This window comes from Aethalodelphis obliquidens, unplaced genomic scaffold, assembly GCF_003676395.1.
Source record: "Aethalodelphis obliquidens isolate GAN/ISIS:26980383/991018 unplaced genomic scaffold, ASM367639v1 scaffold3, whole genome shotgun sequence".
In the NCBI taxonomy this organism is placed as follows: domain Eukaryota; kingdom Metazoa; phylum Chordata; class Mammalia; order Artiodactyla; family Delphinidae; genus Aethalodelphis; species Aethalodelphis obliquidens.
Genome location: NW_020837947.1, coordinates 13,899,463 through 13,916,204, shown reverse-complemented (window position 1 = coordinate 13,916,204; position 16,742 = coordinate 13,899,463). Strand labels below are relative to the sequence as shown.

At 39.0% G+C, this 16,742-nt stretch overlaps 1 protein-coding gene across 3 annotated transcripts in view; it reads left to right on the top strand.

Annotated features, from left to right (window-relative positions):
* Positions 1-16,742, top strand: part of ESR1 (estrogen receptor 1) — a 262,966-nt gene that overhangs the window by 176,535 nt on the left and 69,689 nt on the right. For all 3 annotated transcript variants that reach the window (XM_027083203.1, XM_027083221.1, XM_027083210.1), the window contains one exon: positions 8,534-8,672. In XM_027083203.1, the coding sequence (XP_026939004.1) occupies positions 8,534-8,672 (139 nt within the window). The remainder of the gene's footprint in view (positions 1-8,533; positions 8,673-16,742) is intronic.

The following is a 16,742-nucleotide window of genomic DNA, read 5'->3' as shown; positions in this document are numbered from 1 at the left end:
GACACGGGTTCGTGCCCCGGTCCGGGAAGATCCCACATGCCGCGGAGCGTCTGGGCCCGTGGGCCATGGCCGCTGAGCCTGTGCGTCCGGAGCCTGTGCTCCGCAACGGGAGAGGCCACAACAGTGAGAGGCCTGCGTACCGCAAAAAAAAAAAAAAAAAAAGATCAGAAAAAGCAGGACTCAGGCAATAATTTTCCCAGGAAACAGGGAAAACTATTACTGCTTTTGAACATTGTATTAATGTCTGTGCTTCTTGATGGGAGGGCTTTGTGCAGTCTGTAAGAAACTCTGGTGTTCTTATTTTCCAACGAAAAGGAGCGCATTAATTCTTTAGGAGAGGAAAACCTTTTCCTGTTACTACATTTCGAGAGAAATTTGCCAAATAAATGATTGCTTACCTGCGGGATGCAGCTCAATACCTTTTATCCACTCCTTTACCAAAGATGCAGTGATATTTTCTCACATCCACCTACTACAAAAATTGAGAACCTAATTTTTTAAAGGGATATAGTCAGCATTTCACAAGTTCACACATGCTGTGATCAGAATTAAGACATACCGAACCTTTGAAAAATAAGAAAATACGTATCTAGCCATTTAAAGGAGTGTGGTAAACTAAATCACTAAATAAAGGTTAAGGGAAATATTTTATGAAGTTCAGCTTTTAAGTCAAGAATACTTCCTTCTTTGTATTAAAATTATTTTACATATGCTACAATATGTAATTCTAAACTTAAAGTCTTGAGGTGCTCCATTTTTTCTTTCTAATCAGAGAAGTTCTACAATTACCTCTCTAGATCAGAGGTAATTTATTTCCATACACTTTCTTCTTTTTTTTTTTTTTTTCCTATACATTGATGTGTAAACATAGTCAAATACTGGTTGTTGAGTAAAATGTAACCGCAATAGTTCACACACACAGATGCATATCCAGAGACATGTACGATGACTAAACAATAAATGTGGGCTGACGTCTGAAGCGAGGAAAATCTTCTAGAAAATTTTTGAAGTAGAGTCTGAATACATTTTTGTGGGAAAGTCTAACAATTTTTCAAAGAAGCATTATAAGGAGTGTGGTTCCTTGAATATAGTTCTGGGAGGGTGTTTAAAACCAAGCAACAGGGGCTTCCCTGGTGGCGCAGTGGTTGGGAATCCGCCTGCCGATGCAGGGGACACGGGTTCGTGCCCCGGTCCAGGAAGATCCCACATGCCGCGGAGCAGCTGGGCCCGTGAGCCATGGCCGCTGAGCCTGCGCGTCCGGAGCCTGTGCTCCGCAACGGGAGAGGCCACAACAGGGAGAGGCCTGTGTACCGCAAAAAAAAAAAACAAAACACCAAGCAACAATTGAGCAAACTTGAAGCCAGTGTTGTCTTTGGATATCCTTTCTCAGTGAGTAATCTACTCATTATACCTAAGATCTTTTCAGAGGAAGGACAATTTTCTGCATTTAGTTTATCTCTCATGTATGCATTGTAAGAGAGATGTCTGGGAAATATCTCAGATCCTCCCAAGCAAGCTCTCTGTTGTTTGTCTTTCATTCAGATAAAACTGGGGAAGGAGAATAACCGCAGACAGCGGTGTTGGTTTTTCTTTTGGATGTGCCTTAGAAACTCTACCTTTGAATCTGTACACGTAAAAATAAGTCACAGAGTAAAATGTGTTAAGCTCTGCTGCACTGTTCTGAAGGGATTAGTAATGATGTCATAGCGTCTTCATCATACAGTGTCAGCTAAAACATGACACTCTTGTCAGTTTGCAGAGTCAAGATTGGAAAGTTCGTGGATCTATATAGATATCATGACTTCCATCATCTGTAATTCTTTCAACATATGGTCTTCTAAGTAAGGGGTGTTTGAAGGACGCTCCAGTAATTTTAAAGGCAGTACCTTTGTTTATTTTAAAACCTCTGGGCTGAATTCTTCGATCTTTACTCAAATTAATTTGGCTGTCAACTATGCTAAACGTGACAGATTTTAAAAAACGTCAACTTTGTCACATTCAGTTCTTCACTTACCACTGGTTTTTATTGCTTAGCATTGCCTTGAGAATACCACTGTATTTCCCAACGCATGTAGTCACCTCAGGGTAAGATTCATTCTCTCTACCCCAAGGCAAATAAGGAGCAACAAAGGACCTCAGTGGAGGTCTGCTGAGTTCAATAGAAAGCCATGGGCCACTTATATTGGGGCTGGTCGGGGAGGGGTGCATGAAGACAGCTGCATTCTGGATTTGCTAAACATCTTGAAATGCTTTGAGTATGATAAAAGCCCAAACGTGCTTTCTTTTTTCATTTTTTCACATATGTATTTTAGGAGAAATGTAACCCACATGCTCATGTTCCCTCCACTTTTAAATCATGAAAATGTTGTTTTGTAAGAACTGTTTGATGTCCAGGAAGTCTTTTATCCTTTTTATTAGGTTATTTTTAACATATAAATAAAAAGAAAAAATAAACAGAAAACACAACATGACGTCATGATTTAGGGCAAACACAAAGTGCTCTATTTAAGTTTGAAGTTCTAAATCTCCAATATTTTAAAACCAAACATTTCTCTTGGTACGTTGCAAAAGTGGTCTTCCCTTCTACTGGACAGAAGTTCCAGCCTGTTGGGATGAAGTAGGGAAGAGTACAAATGTTCATTGAGTAGCCACTCTGGAACTGAGACATCTGCTAACTCCTTAAGTTTTACAATAACCCAAAGTGATTATTTTACAGATGGGAAGAGCTTTCAGAGACCTTAAGTAACTGACCGTGGGCCACGGAATAATTTCAAGCCAGGTCTACGTGTCTTTTTGGTTCATTGTCTTTTAATTACTTCTGTCCTCCTCATTCTGTGGGGGAGAAGGGAGGGTGTGTACCTTCCAAAGAGTTACATCTTGGGAAGTGACTTGGAAATACCTAATAATCAGGCCTGAGGGTGAGGCTGTTGTAGCCTCTGGAAAGTGTCCGCTTGGTATTGGCAAGGTGGATATTGAGTACGGTGTTTGCATAAGGGCTTTGGATAGGTGATGTTTGCCAGAGGGGGCCTGGGAACACTTCCTTTTATTATAGCGGAGGGAAGCCAGAATACACAGGGATGTGATGTGGGGCAGGCTTGGTAGGAGGCCCATGTTCTTGCACCGTGATTCAGTATGTCTAAACAAGTGATAGTCTCATCCCATTTTATTCTATAACAGTGGTACATATTTGGTAAGAGTGGTATATTACATTATTTATTTAAATGGATTAAACTCATTTCTTAGAAAAGAATTTTTCAATGCTTATATGTTACGGAGACATCTTAAAGTGTTAGAGAATGAGAATCACAGTTCTAATGGGTCTCTATAATAAGGCTGCATATAAAGGAGATTCCATATTTTTATTTGGAGGAGGGAGGTTATAGTCAACTATACCATGAGGTACATGGTTCGTAGTATGGCATTAAGTTACTATCTTGTGGCTAAAAAGAAAAAAAACAACAACAAAATGGAGGATGTGAAGACTGCTTAGCATTTGAGCTGGGATCTAGGTTGTTCCGACATTATCTGTTCTATAGGCTTTCTCTCAGAAATCCCAAGTTTTATTCAGTTTGTAGCTGATTTATGCTACAATCTCATGTTCCATATGTTCTTTCTTTCTCTTTTTTTTTTAAAAAACCCTTATTTTATTTTGGCATCAAGGGGAAAATAGATGAATTATTTAAATCTTCTTTCACTGAGTTAAGGCAAAACAGAAAGAATGCAATGGGCAACATAACTGACATTTTGGAGAACATTGGGGTCATCATATGACTGAGAACGTGATTAATTTTTTGAAGGTCAGGAAACTAATATTTTTCCAGTGGATTTACTAAGGGAACCAACCACCTGGCTTCTAGTTTTGAGACAACTGCTCCCCAGGAAAAAGTTGCTTTTTTCTTCACAGAGATTCTGCTTTGTTTTGCATCTATAACATATAGATTGTATTCCATGGAAATAAGAAATACAATTCCTGTAGCCCTCATTTTTTTTCTCATGCCTCTACTGAAGACCCACTCTGGTTTCTCTTTTACTCAACAGCACTGCAGAACTTAAGGGGCATTCATATTATATTAGTCATTTTGCCTCAGGCTCTCGGCACACTTTGCCATGTCTTGCCACACCCAGTAAGAGTGGGTAAGGCTTTAAGCAATTAGTATGGCAGTCCCTAGCAGAGTGGGGAAGAGGGCTTAGGATCTCATGAGGCCCAAGGGAGGGGGGAAGACATGCCACGAGCTCCTTTCACAGTCAAAACACAGTGGAAAATCTTGGACGCAAAACAGTTACCTTATAACGAAGAAAGAAGGCAGAAATATCTTTACTTGGTGATGAGACTGGAAATAACAAGCTGCTTGTCTGTATGGAGAGACTCTTTTTCTCTGAAAGAGGCCTTCCTCAACTTCATCAGATCCCTGCCCACATAACAGGTGGCGAACAGGACTTGAAGCGTTTCTGTCTGTTTCCAGTATATCCTATCCCTGGATACTCTATTACTAGACCTGTAAGTGCAGACTAGAGAAAAAGGCTCATGTTCGCTTTCTCTTAAAATTTTATTTTATAAAGTGAGATTTCCTTGCAGCTGATTTCACTTGGTCTCAATAAACTACTGTTACTACTTTGGAGGTATGCATTCTACCCCACTGGTGTGGATTCCACAGCCCTGAAGACCCCTTGCCACTGGCACTAAATGAGAGTCCCTAAGTGATGGGGGGTAAATCATGTCTCACTGTGTCACCTGTAAGAAGTTCTGTCACTGATGCCTCTATTCATATCCCCTAGATGCTGCTAGCTCCCACCTTCATACTGGCCACACTTTCAAGTGTTCAAGAAAGGCATTGTTGCATGCCTCTAAGTTATGATAGCACATTCAGCTGAAGTTGCATAATAGATTATTCTTCCTGTTTCAAAGGAAAAGAAGCCAAAGGGTTGAAACTCGGTGTCTATAGATAGTTGGCCCAGTATAATTTTGTTTGGGATTTATTACATTATTTTTCTTCACTGTATATGAACTGAGAGTATTAAAGGACATTTATTCTACACCAAAAGAGCATGCAGCTCCTGTGTGGTTACAATAATATTGAGATCAGTATATTGGAAGAGACACTCCATCCAGTAACTTCCTTCAGTAGCCCTCCCGTTCACTGAGAAGGTTAATTGACAGTTTTGCACACTCCCTGCAGCCCTGCCCCAGGAACTTGCAGAGGACACTTTGGAAGAGACACAATAACCCTTGTCTGCAGGCAATATGCACAGCTGGGAAAGATAATTAAAGAGACTATTCCTTTTTGAGAGATCTACATCATTTCAACAGAAGGACCCAGCAATTCTGCTGGATTCAGACTGAAAACTGTCACTAACAGACATACTTCAGACAGATTTCATAATCACCAGACCTCTGTGGTACAAATGGTTATGGTGAGCTTCTGAGACTCCCCAAAAACCACTAAAACTGTCCGACTTAAATAGCACTGAAGTTTTGACGTGAGAATTAAAAAGTATGATTCAGTTTAATATGTAAGGTTGCTACCAGAAAATGCTCCTTTGGTTTTCCAAAATTGATTGGTTACATGGCTGCAGTTCTCTCTCGAGATACCCTCTAAATGTCATCCTGCGTGATTGTTTGGGGCTTATGGAGGGTATTGAATTACATTGTGTAGGTTTCATTATGGGTGACATTATCACAGGATTACATTTTTTTTCCACATCAAACAGGGAATGTCATGAGAAGAGAGAAAATACCTCTCAAATGTTAACATTTCTGAAAGTGAGTTTGATTTATAGGGTAGGTTTATATTGCTATTATGAGACTTTATCTGAAAAATTGGGATGAAATCTTAAAGGATTAAACCTTCCCTGTGAGTTTTCCTTATAAACACTGCTCACTGGAGATGGTTTATCCCATTAGACGTTGACTACTGAGAAAGAGAAGCCTTTCTTGCTGCCTTCGGCAGTGCTTCTTCCAGAGCAAGGCTAGTCCATTTTGACCCAAAGCATGCTATAGGTGAACAGTTCCAAGGTGTAGGGATATCTGTTCCTTTTTCTTCCCAGGAGTCCTGAAACCCAGTCACTGTTTTTTAATCTCTTAGTTTTTCTTATGAACAGAACTGCCCATTTTCTGTCCAGTTGCAAGTCCCGCTTTGTGTGACTGAAACCCACCCTTTCCAGTGGGAAGACACTTGCTCTGATAAATGCTACACTGTTAATTGGCCTTGGCATGGCTGAATGGTGTAGCAGAAGGTGCACTAAATGTAGATGTGAAAAAAGCAGAATTTGATAGAATTATGCATTTTGTGCTTCTAATGAGTACATAGTCTAGAAGGATTTACAGACACATGCATAATTAATGTGAATGTAGTGTAAGATAATGATCTGTTAGAAGCACATGAAAAGATGCTCAATATCATTAGTCATTAGGGAAATGCAAATTAAAATCACAGTGCCAGTGTGATACCTCTGTACATCAACTAGAATGTCTAACATGAAAAAGACTGACCATACTAAGTATTGGCTGAAGATGTGGCGAGACTGATACTATCATCCATTGCTGTCGGGGTTGTAAAATGGAACAATCACTTTTGAAGACAGTTTAGCAGTTTCTTAAAAAGTTAAACATATACCTACTATATACCTACCTTATAATCCAGCCATAGTACACTTAAATATTTACCCAGGAGAAATGAAAGCATATGTCCATACAAAAAATTGTACATAAATTGCTCATGGCAATTTTATTTGTAATAGCCTGAAGTTAATCAAATATCCAATGAAAGGATAAATTGTATTTATTTATTGGCTATATCCAATAAAAAGAATCAACTGTTCTTTATTGCTGAGTGGAATACCACTCAGCAATGAAAAGAATCAACTATTTATACATGTAACAACATAGGTAAGTCTTAAAATAATTATGCTGAGTTAAAGAAGGCAAAAAGATGAGAGACTCTTGGAGAATTAAATAAATGCAGTAATGGTGGAAATATAGAAAGGAGAAAAAGAATTTTATGGTTACTTCAAAGATAGGGTTAATGAGGCTTGGTTATGGGATGGTGGCTAGCGGGGGCTTACACTCTGAGGTCTTTCTCCACCTTGGGTTTCTCTATGTGGATATCATCTACTTGGTGGTAAGGATTATATGAAAGATGGCACTTAAGTATATAAGAAATGATGAGCTAATTGTTTCATGCTGATTCTTTAATCAACACCCCCAAGAAGAAACATTCAGTAGGCAAACCATCGCTACTACTGCTTAAGGAAAATAAACTTACATTTTGGCTTTTTAGTAAATACAAGTATAGATAACTAATAAAAGTATAATATTAGTGAGAAAAAATTAAAGAAGAGGACAAAGAAAATGGGATTCCTAGACCCATCTCATGGATAAGAGAGAACAAAGGGTTGAGGGCAGAGAGAGAGAGGAAGGAAATGTGATGGGGGTACCTCAGGACAAAAGAACAGGGAACCGATTTGGAAAGGAGCAAACTTTATGGACATCTTGTTTATGCAATGCCCTTGTCACTCTGGCATGTCTTAATTTGTGTGGTTAGATTTATTTAGTCACTTGATCCAAAGTCTACAATTAATTGCAGCACATAAGAAGTACTGTCACTTGTGGTCAAGGACATAGGTTCTGGAGATTATATTTCCATCTCTGACCTTAACTAGTATATAAGCTCTCTGAACATCTGTTTCCTTATCTGTAAAATGATATCCCCGTGAGTTCCTACCTCTGAGAATTATTGTGTTAATAAATACTTTAAAAATTGGTATGGGAAGTACTTAGCATCGCTTCTAACCCATAGTAAAGGCTCAATCAATTGATCTTCCTCTTCTTTCCCCTTCTTCTCCTTCTCCCCCTCCTTCTTCTCACTATTATTATTACTATTAGGCATCCACCGTATTGTCAGTGATGATTGGAGAAAGCTTTACTCTCCCAATACGCCATTGGAAAACAAGGGCACTTTTTAGTGTTTATTACCAGAAGTAACCATAATGTCACTTTTATTCATCTGACTCATTCTCTCCCGAGTGATTTATTTACACATTCTACTGCATTAGTCTTTCTTTTCCATGGTGTGAAAAAAAGAACATGGCTTAGTGATGAAGCAAAGAGGTAGAAATTTAGTGACTTTGATCCTGCCTGTGCTCCAATTCCTATTTGGTTTAGGGCTAGTAATTTAAATTTCCTGCACATAAATATCTTCAGCTGAAACAGAAATGAAATGTAATGATCACATAGGGCTATTAGAAATGTCTAAGTAAAAAGCATACACATTTTAACACTAAGTTCAGAACGTTACAGAAAACTAAGTGGGTTGCTTAAGTTAGTATATTTCTGTAGATATGACACTAAGACATTAAAAAAATGCCACAGTAAAGTTCATTGATATGCTAGGTTTAAAAAATAGTTACTTGACTTTCCTACTGTGTGCTTCTAATTTATGTTTTCCCATCTAATAAAAAATAGACCCTACCACTTCAAATCCCTGGTTGCATTACTTTTCATTTGAGTCAGCAGGGTTTTCTTGTCTTGTTTCAGGATTTGTGGATTTGACCCTCCATGATCAGGTCCACCTTCTGGAATGTGCCTGGCTAGAGATTCTCATGATTGGTCTTGTCTGGCGCTCCATGGAGCACCCAGGGAAGCTCCTGTTTGCTCCTAACTTGCTCCTGGACAGGTGAGTGACCTCGCTGTAGTTTGGGGGAAGCACGTTCTTGATAATCACCAGTTTCATCCTGAAGCTCCTTTATTCAGCATTGCACGAAGCTTCCAAGAACTTTATCAGATATATTCACAAATGGGTGGATTCGGGTGATGGAGGGTAGTCGAGTTCACAGAAGGCTAAGGATAACTGTCTGCCTGATGGCTCCCCAGATTAGCTCTCTCATTTCTAAAATATACATGTATATTGTATATGTATATTTATATATACATATATGCATGTATCAATATATATACACATATGTATGTATCAATATATATACACATATGTATTTGTGTGTATTTACAAAATTGTGAACTGTAATTTTCTAACGTCACCTTCATCTTGTGTTATATAAAAGAATGATGAGTAACTTTCCTTTAATTAAAATCTTTTTTTGCCTCATGTACATCCAAACCACAATAGTCTTTTCATTTCCTTTTCCAATTTTGCCATCAGTAAATGAAGAAATTTGAACAGAGTTCTGAAGGCCACTTCCAGTTTTATGAATTCATACAAGTTAACTTGCTTATTTTAGAAAATGAAGATTTCAGTTTTCAAATGTGCCACCTTATTTCATGTATTCTATTTGGGTTGCCTTGTAATGTGGGTCCTGTTCTTTCTTATTCAGTCATCGCTTAGAGTAATCGAATGTAGACATTAGTTAACAGCAGCTACCACTAACAGAGTCCCTACCCAGCACCAGCTGCTGTGCTGAATACTTTACATACACGATCTCATTTAATCATCACAGCACTCTTGGGAAGCCTTATCATTCACGTTTTACCAGAAAGGATGCTAAGTTTCAGAGACATTCTGCTACTTGCAAAGAGCGTTGAGCTAGCCGATGGTGGAGCCAGGATTGGAATTCAAGATCTGTCTGTCTCTGGCACACTCATGTTGGCTCCTGCCCTGTGCACACATCCTTCACACTCCTTCCTCATCAGCAATGCCTTCTCTGGTCTGCTACTGTGACCTTTTGTTACCAGATGTACCTTGTCTTTACGGACGACATAATCATTTGAATGGGAAAAATCCATCTTCTAGTTGTTCCTTGCAGACTTTTTTTGCCTCTGCTCATCAGTCCAAGGCTGCCAGGTTGCACGCGACGCATCTTTGGGCTTTCCTTCCTTTCGGAGCACCACGCTGCCCCCTCATCTCCTGTCCTGCTCTGGCTTCCTTTCCTACACCTGCCAAGCCACCTGGAACAGAGTTCTGGCAACATTTACTTATTTAAATACTGGAGAATTGTATACGTATTGGTTACTCTTTCATCATTTTGTGTTATTATAGCGTCATCAACAGTGATGACGCTGTTCAAGAAGCAGCTCTTTCTTTCCATGGAATATAGTCCTGTATCACAGTTCTGTGGACTGATCGAGAGCGGCCACTGGTCTGGTTCCGTAGAACTGCCCTCGCACGGTATTTAGCCTGCCTTTTGGAGGATGTCTCTACAGTGCTTCTTCACTTCTTTTCCTTCCTTTCCCTTCCCTTCCCTTCCCTTGTTTCTCTTGTCATTTTTCCCTTCCACCTCTTTTTTCCTGTTTTCCTTCGCTTTCCTCTTTCCTTCTTTTTTTTTTTTGGCCTATCTCCTCTTCCTCCTTCTCCTTTTTCTTCTGCTGCTTTTCAATTTTTTTCTGTTACAGTCATGTCGTTCCATGACCAAGTTATAATAAATTTGCAGATGAAAATCATAGACCACATACAGCATTTCTCCATAGTAGACTGGAAGGTGTCTTCAGGGTTTAGGATATTAGGGACATTCCTGACTGAATTGATGTGTCCCTTGATTTACTTCCTCATCCATGTTTACCTTCTTAGGTACACACTCCCTGAGAGCAATCATCAGTCATTGCATTTTAGATATGAAAGTGTTTGTGACATCACCTCACCCTGATGAAACTCATTTTGCCAGCAAGGTGATATTGTGTAGGATCTTACCAACCACCTGCCTTTCTCTTCCACACACTGTCAGTGTGCTTAATTTTCTCCCATGTTTCTCACTGCAGTGTCAGTGACTAAGAGTTCTCATTTCTCTCCATTCCTACCTTCTAAAATTCCAGATCGGAAGTTCCTACTACCTCTAGACCAGGATTTCTCAACTTCTGCACTATTGACATTTTTGGTTGGATTATTCTTTCTTGTGGGGGGACTGTCCTGTGTATTTTAGGATGTTTAGCAGCATTCCTGGACTTAACCTACTAGATGCTCTCGTAGCAGCATCCCTTTCCCCAGAGATGACAACCCCAAATGTCTCCAGACATTTCTAAATGTCCCCTGTGTGTGGGGGGGTGGGCGGGGGGAAGGGAGGCACAGAACTGTCCCTGGTTGAGAACCACTACTCTAGATTTTCCCCTTTCAAAATCCTATAAGCTCTTCAGACTCACAGGATTGAATACATTATCTTCCTCACCACGTTTGTTCCTTTTCTTTTTTTCTATTACTGGCATTCACCTAGACACTGAAGCTGTCAAGTTCAAGTTAACCATGGATTCCACTTCCCCCACCAGATTATCCAGTTAACTGTCAAATCCTTCCTGCCCTGTTTCTGAAATCCACACCTCCCCTTTGTCGCCATTCCTCCCCCAGCACAGGTCCAAGTCAGCCCTCCCCACAGGCTTGCCTCTCCAGCGCTGTCTTTCTCGGCCACCGGCCCTCTTTCCTTCAGTCTCTTCCCACAGGGCTGCCAGAGGCTTCCTTCTAAGGCACAGCTGCGATCCTGATGCTTCCTGATTCAGCTTCCATTAGCTCTCTGCCTTCTTTAGAAAGTTCTGTCTAGACTTCTTACCTTGATAATTATGAATCCCTGTTGCAAGTGTCACAGACACAGACATCAGCAGAGCGGGTCAGATGATGTAATGAGGAAGGCCAGTGGCTTTGAGTCCAAAACGGAGTTCTGGGGATTAAGTGAGCCTGGTGGGCTCTTTTCCAGGCTAACAAACACTTGGGCCCTGACTGCAGCCCGAGAGCCACGAACTTGACTTCACTCTTCAAGGTTTTTTTCCACTGCTTCTGAAAGGCCCTGTACCTTTAGGATTCATTGTCAGAATCTTGGGACCTTCTTTAAAGCCATTCCAGATGTTACTCTTCCAGAAAACCTTCCTCCAAACTCTCTCCTCTTTAGCCAGAAAGTAGCCTTTTCTTTGTCTATGTTCTCATGGGGTTTGGTTTCTGCTTCTCTTATTCTCCTTCTGCCACCTGTAAGTTATGACTGTATGTCTTATCTTCCCTTTCAGCTCATGAACTTCATGCAGGCAGGAACCAGATCTTGTTCGCCTTTTTGTTCCCTCCAATGAACAAAGTCTTCCATGATTCCCGATAAGTGTGTGTTAATTGCACTGGCCAGGGTCCCCCGGTGGCTCATGGCAGAGTCAGGAGAAGCACGTCTTCTGATGGTCATTTCAACTGTTCTTGTCATCAAACTCACTCACTTCTTGTTCAGGGCTACTTAATTCCTGGCTTAGACCCTTCTAGACTTTGAAGAAATTAAGGTACATCTGTTTCGAAAGGATTTTTAAAATTACTAAGTGCATTTGGCTTATGTTTATACTTCTGCTTATATTCCACAAACCTGTTAAATTCCGAATGAAGATAAACAGAGGATCTTATTTTTCTTCCATCACTAGACCCACTATGGAGTAAAATCCTCCAGGTCTTAATATGTTTAAGAACATTTACATACCTACATTTCTAATCATGTTAATGATTAGAAAAATATATAAATAAATATAAATTATATAAATAATATTATTTTTAAAAATATGGTCTATAGTATATCATTTTCTATATTTTTCTAATTATTAACATGTACCTAAATATTATAAAGTTTCAATATTATTAAATGACTCTCTTGGTATTAGAAGGTAACTGCTTTTGATGACATTGATATATGTATAACAGTAAAAAATATTGTGACCAGCAACCCATTTGAAATTTTATACATCTGGAAGATGACTTTTGAGTGATAGTTGAGAGCGCTGTTTATGTTTTCGCCTTGCAGGCTCCCAACCCTTTTGATAACATTCAGCTTTCTGATTAACATCAGTCACCTTGATCTCCGTTTTGCTCTTTTCCCATCCTTTTGCACATTGTAAACATTTTTTGTAACAAAATGTAGAAATCCATGAGTTTTAAAGCCAAGTATTTGAGAGCTGGTAAGCAAAAGATGAGTGTTAGCTGCATCATTTTTATTTTATCTCAGGCTTGGTGATACTACCTTTGCAAAGTCGGCCTCCGTAGGGTGTTTACATCTGCATAGACCTGGGGACAAGGGAAAGCCAGAAGTCCCAAGGAGTCCTGTCACCCAGGGATTATCAACGTTGCTAACTAGAGACCAGGGTTTATCTGCGATAGATTACAATGATATCCTGTTTTCTTAAGCCTTCTTTGCAAATCCAGCCTTGCTTTCCAAGGCTATCAAGAGGATAGAATATACCTCAGTCTTCCCTTGTAATTACTCAAATGTTAGTATTGGCAAATGGGCTTTAGTGATTATAAGAATATAAAAAAATTGCTGGATTACCATCCCACACTTGTGAGCAGAGGACTGTATTTCCTATCTAGCATCCGTTTCAAAATAGTTATTGCTTGATTTACTCCTGATGATAACCCATGATATCTTGATTCTGGTAGTTTATAGCTTTCCTGGTAGTCATATGCTTGAAGGGTAATTTTATCCTTGCCACTTAGCTTACCCACAGTTTCCAGTTCTTCCCTGTATCTTGCAGCAGTGAGTTCCAAGCACTTAATGCAGTCTTCTCTTCCTGTGAAAACCAAGAAATAAAGCTTATTATCAGGTATTAATAGAGAACCCAGTAATTTCTCTCAGTGTGTGTGTGTATTTTATAAGAAGGAAGTTAAAGATAATAAGAACACCTGTGAAAGTAATCAGGAAATGGAGAAAACTCATTTTCCATTCTAGCACCTAATCCCTTGGTGTGTTTTGGCACCAGAAAACACAAAATATGTCCCCTGTGTCAACTAGGAATGCACCTCTTGAGTGCTTGAGTGCTCACCCTGGACAAACAGAGACGGAAAACAGAAGCAAAAGTGTTCAATATAAGTCATTCCTTGTGGGATCGCTTTGTTTTCGCAGGAGTAAAGTTTGCTATCGCTGGAAGGCAGATGTGATGTTAGAGGACACAGTGTGAATTGCCAGTTCGCTGAGACTATCCAGTTCCCAGAGCACTGTCTAAATTCTGTTTTGCTGGCGCCATCCATGCTAACAAATTCTGAGAAATATTTGCGGATTTCTCAGTGAAGCCAAAAGCACTCTCTTTCGATTCCTATTCACTCTCAGAGAAAAAAAAAACTATTCATCCATTTGAAAGCAAAGCTTAATTCGACAAGGAGAATATTCCCTCTACCAAGCGTCTGGCCAGAGGGTTGTTGATCTAGCTCTTTCCATCGCTCCTGCATCAGGAGGCTCTGTCTGTAGGAAATAATATTGGACAACAGAAAGTTCTTTGACTTGTAGGCATGCAATAGGAATAAGTTCTCTTCCTTAAGAGAAAAACAGGTTGTTGCACTGGAGAGAACATTTTGCTTCTTCTACTAAATAGCTGACTGTTTTCAGACCATAAATTCACTTTAAACTGAAAAAAAAAAAAAGTCATTTTCTAGAAGCAAGAGCATGCTCATTTCAAGTTATTTATTGTAAATATTTTAGAAAAAAACATGCAGATAAAAACATGCAAATGAAACAATGCTTCCAGCAAATGCTTTTACGGGCCTTTTTTTAATTGGCCTTTTAAATTTTTTTCCTGTGTAAAATTTGATGTAAATTCTTTGCAGATTTTTTTCACTTGGAAGAGTGAAAAAAGAAAGTTCAGAAGTAAATTGATAAATTCAGAATGTAATTTGTTTAAAGGTTTCTTGGGCATAAAAAGAAGGACCTCCCTTTATATTCCCTTTTTAGATTTCTTCTCTCTGAAAAATATATGCTCTACTGAAGGGGGATGTTATAATAGCAGGGGCAGCAGGTGGGTGGGGGAGTGATCAGCTCCTCAGCAAAGTCAGTCCTGGGCAGGAGACAGTTTCGGTTACTCCAGTGGCTTTGCTGGATCCCCTCATAACTTTCCAGGCTTGTGTTGGTTTGCATCCCTATATGGCCCATTCATATCCCAAGAACTTTGTTCATAACTTTTTTTTTTTGCTCTACCTTATAGAATTGGATGAGGAAAGAAAAGAAAGGAAGCCAACCTTTATGTAACCTCTTTAATCTGTACAGTAGTGTGTTGGGTTGTCTTCTATACTATATTTTATTCATTATGTGAGAATACAGGTAGCAAAGGGTTTTACCAGCTTGTATTGTTGGCGCTGGATCCGTTGGTTCTTTCCAGTTCTGAGTCCTTAATTCCTCAACAGCAGATGCCAACTGATTGATTCTTTAAAGTCTTTGGTGCAGAGTTATGACAAATCCTGGGAATATGAAACTGTAAACTGCAGAGGAGAAAAATTGAGGCCCAAAGAAGAGAGAAATTAGCCAAGCTGCTAATATTACTGCTATCTCTGATTGAAAAGGTATCAAAATATCTATTGGACTAAAACCCAATTTCATGACACACTTTAAGTGGGTCAATTATGTGATATGTGAATTATATCTCAATAAAAATACTAAACACACACACGCACATATTGGAGTTTTGGAAAAAGTCAATTTGACCAACAAGACCTTCAATCATGAAAGCGCCTGTAGGGGTTCTACTGGAAAAAGGTAAAAAACAAAACATTCAAATCAAAATTTCTCCTTAAAAGCAAAGCAATTAAGCAGTGCTATGTTATAAAGGCTACTAAGCCACAAGTCTTTAACTCCTCAAGAGGAATAAGCCTATAAACAGTAAGGATCCACTTAATATAAAATTGCCCCAGAGGAAAAGGCATAATTCCAACCAAAGAATTAATCCTGTGTAAGAGATTAATTTAACTTTTCTTACATGTTTACCTACCACATTATTTTTGCATTTGCCATAACTTGTTAACAATTAAACTTGCTAATTGATTTAAAATACAATCATCATAATATTTTTGACAGTTCTAAAATATCTTGATATTATTTAAGTCACACATGCTACATAGAGGTAATCACGTAATCCCTCTCTCATATCTGCTTTAATCGCAGCTGCTTTTCTGTAGTCGGAATTGGAAAGATCCTCATTTGTTTAATGAGTGCAATTAAAATCCATTGATAAAGGGAGATAACACAACTTCAAGTCTGTGTTAGTTAGGATTCAGTTTAAGTCAACTCAGTAGATATTTATTGAGTATGTCCATGTCTCTATTCTGCCTGATATTGGAGGATATGAAAAAAATGTGTAAGAGGCAGACCTGTCCTCAGGGAACTCACTGTCTAGTGGTCGAGTAATATTGGTGTACAAATGAATGCAGGCAAAAGCAAGACATTATAAGCAAGCCTCCATCACACCCCACATCATTCATGTCTAGTTTAGCTTCCTCCATCACTGTGTTAAAAATTGAGATACAATTGACATAACATTATATTGTACAACACAGGTATACAACGTATGAGTTGATATATGTAGATATTATAAAATGATCACCACAGTAAGTCGAGTTAACATCCATCACCACAAATAGTTATATATTTTCCTACGACGAGAAATTTTAAGGTCTACTCTCTTACCAGCTTTCAAATATACAGTAAAGTTTTATTAACTGTAGTCACGAGGCTGTACATTACCATCCCCAGAACTTATTTATCTTATAACTGAAAGTTTGTACCTTTTCACTATCTTCACCCATTTTGCCCACCATCCTCCTCTGGCAACCACCAATTTGTTCTCTGTATCTTTGAGCCTGGTGGATTTGTTTTTTTCTAAGATTCCACATATAAGTGATATCATACTGCGATGTGTCTCTCACTGTCTGACTCATTTCACTTAGCATAAGGCCCTCAAAGTCCATCCATATTATCACAAACGGCAGGATTTCCATCTTTTTATGGCTGAATAATATTTCATTATATATATGTATATATATAAACTTTTTCTTTATCTATTCATCCATTGATGGACACTTAGGTTACTT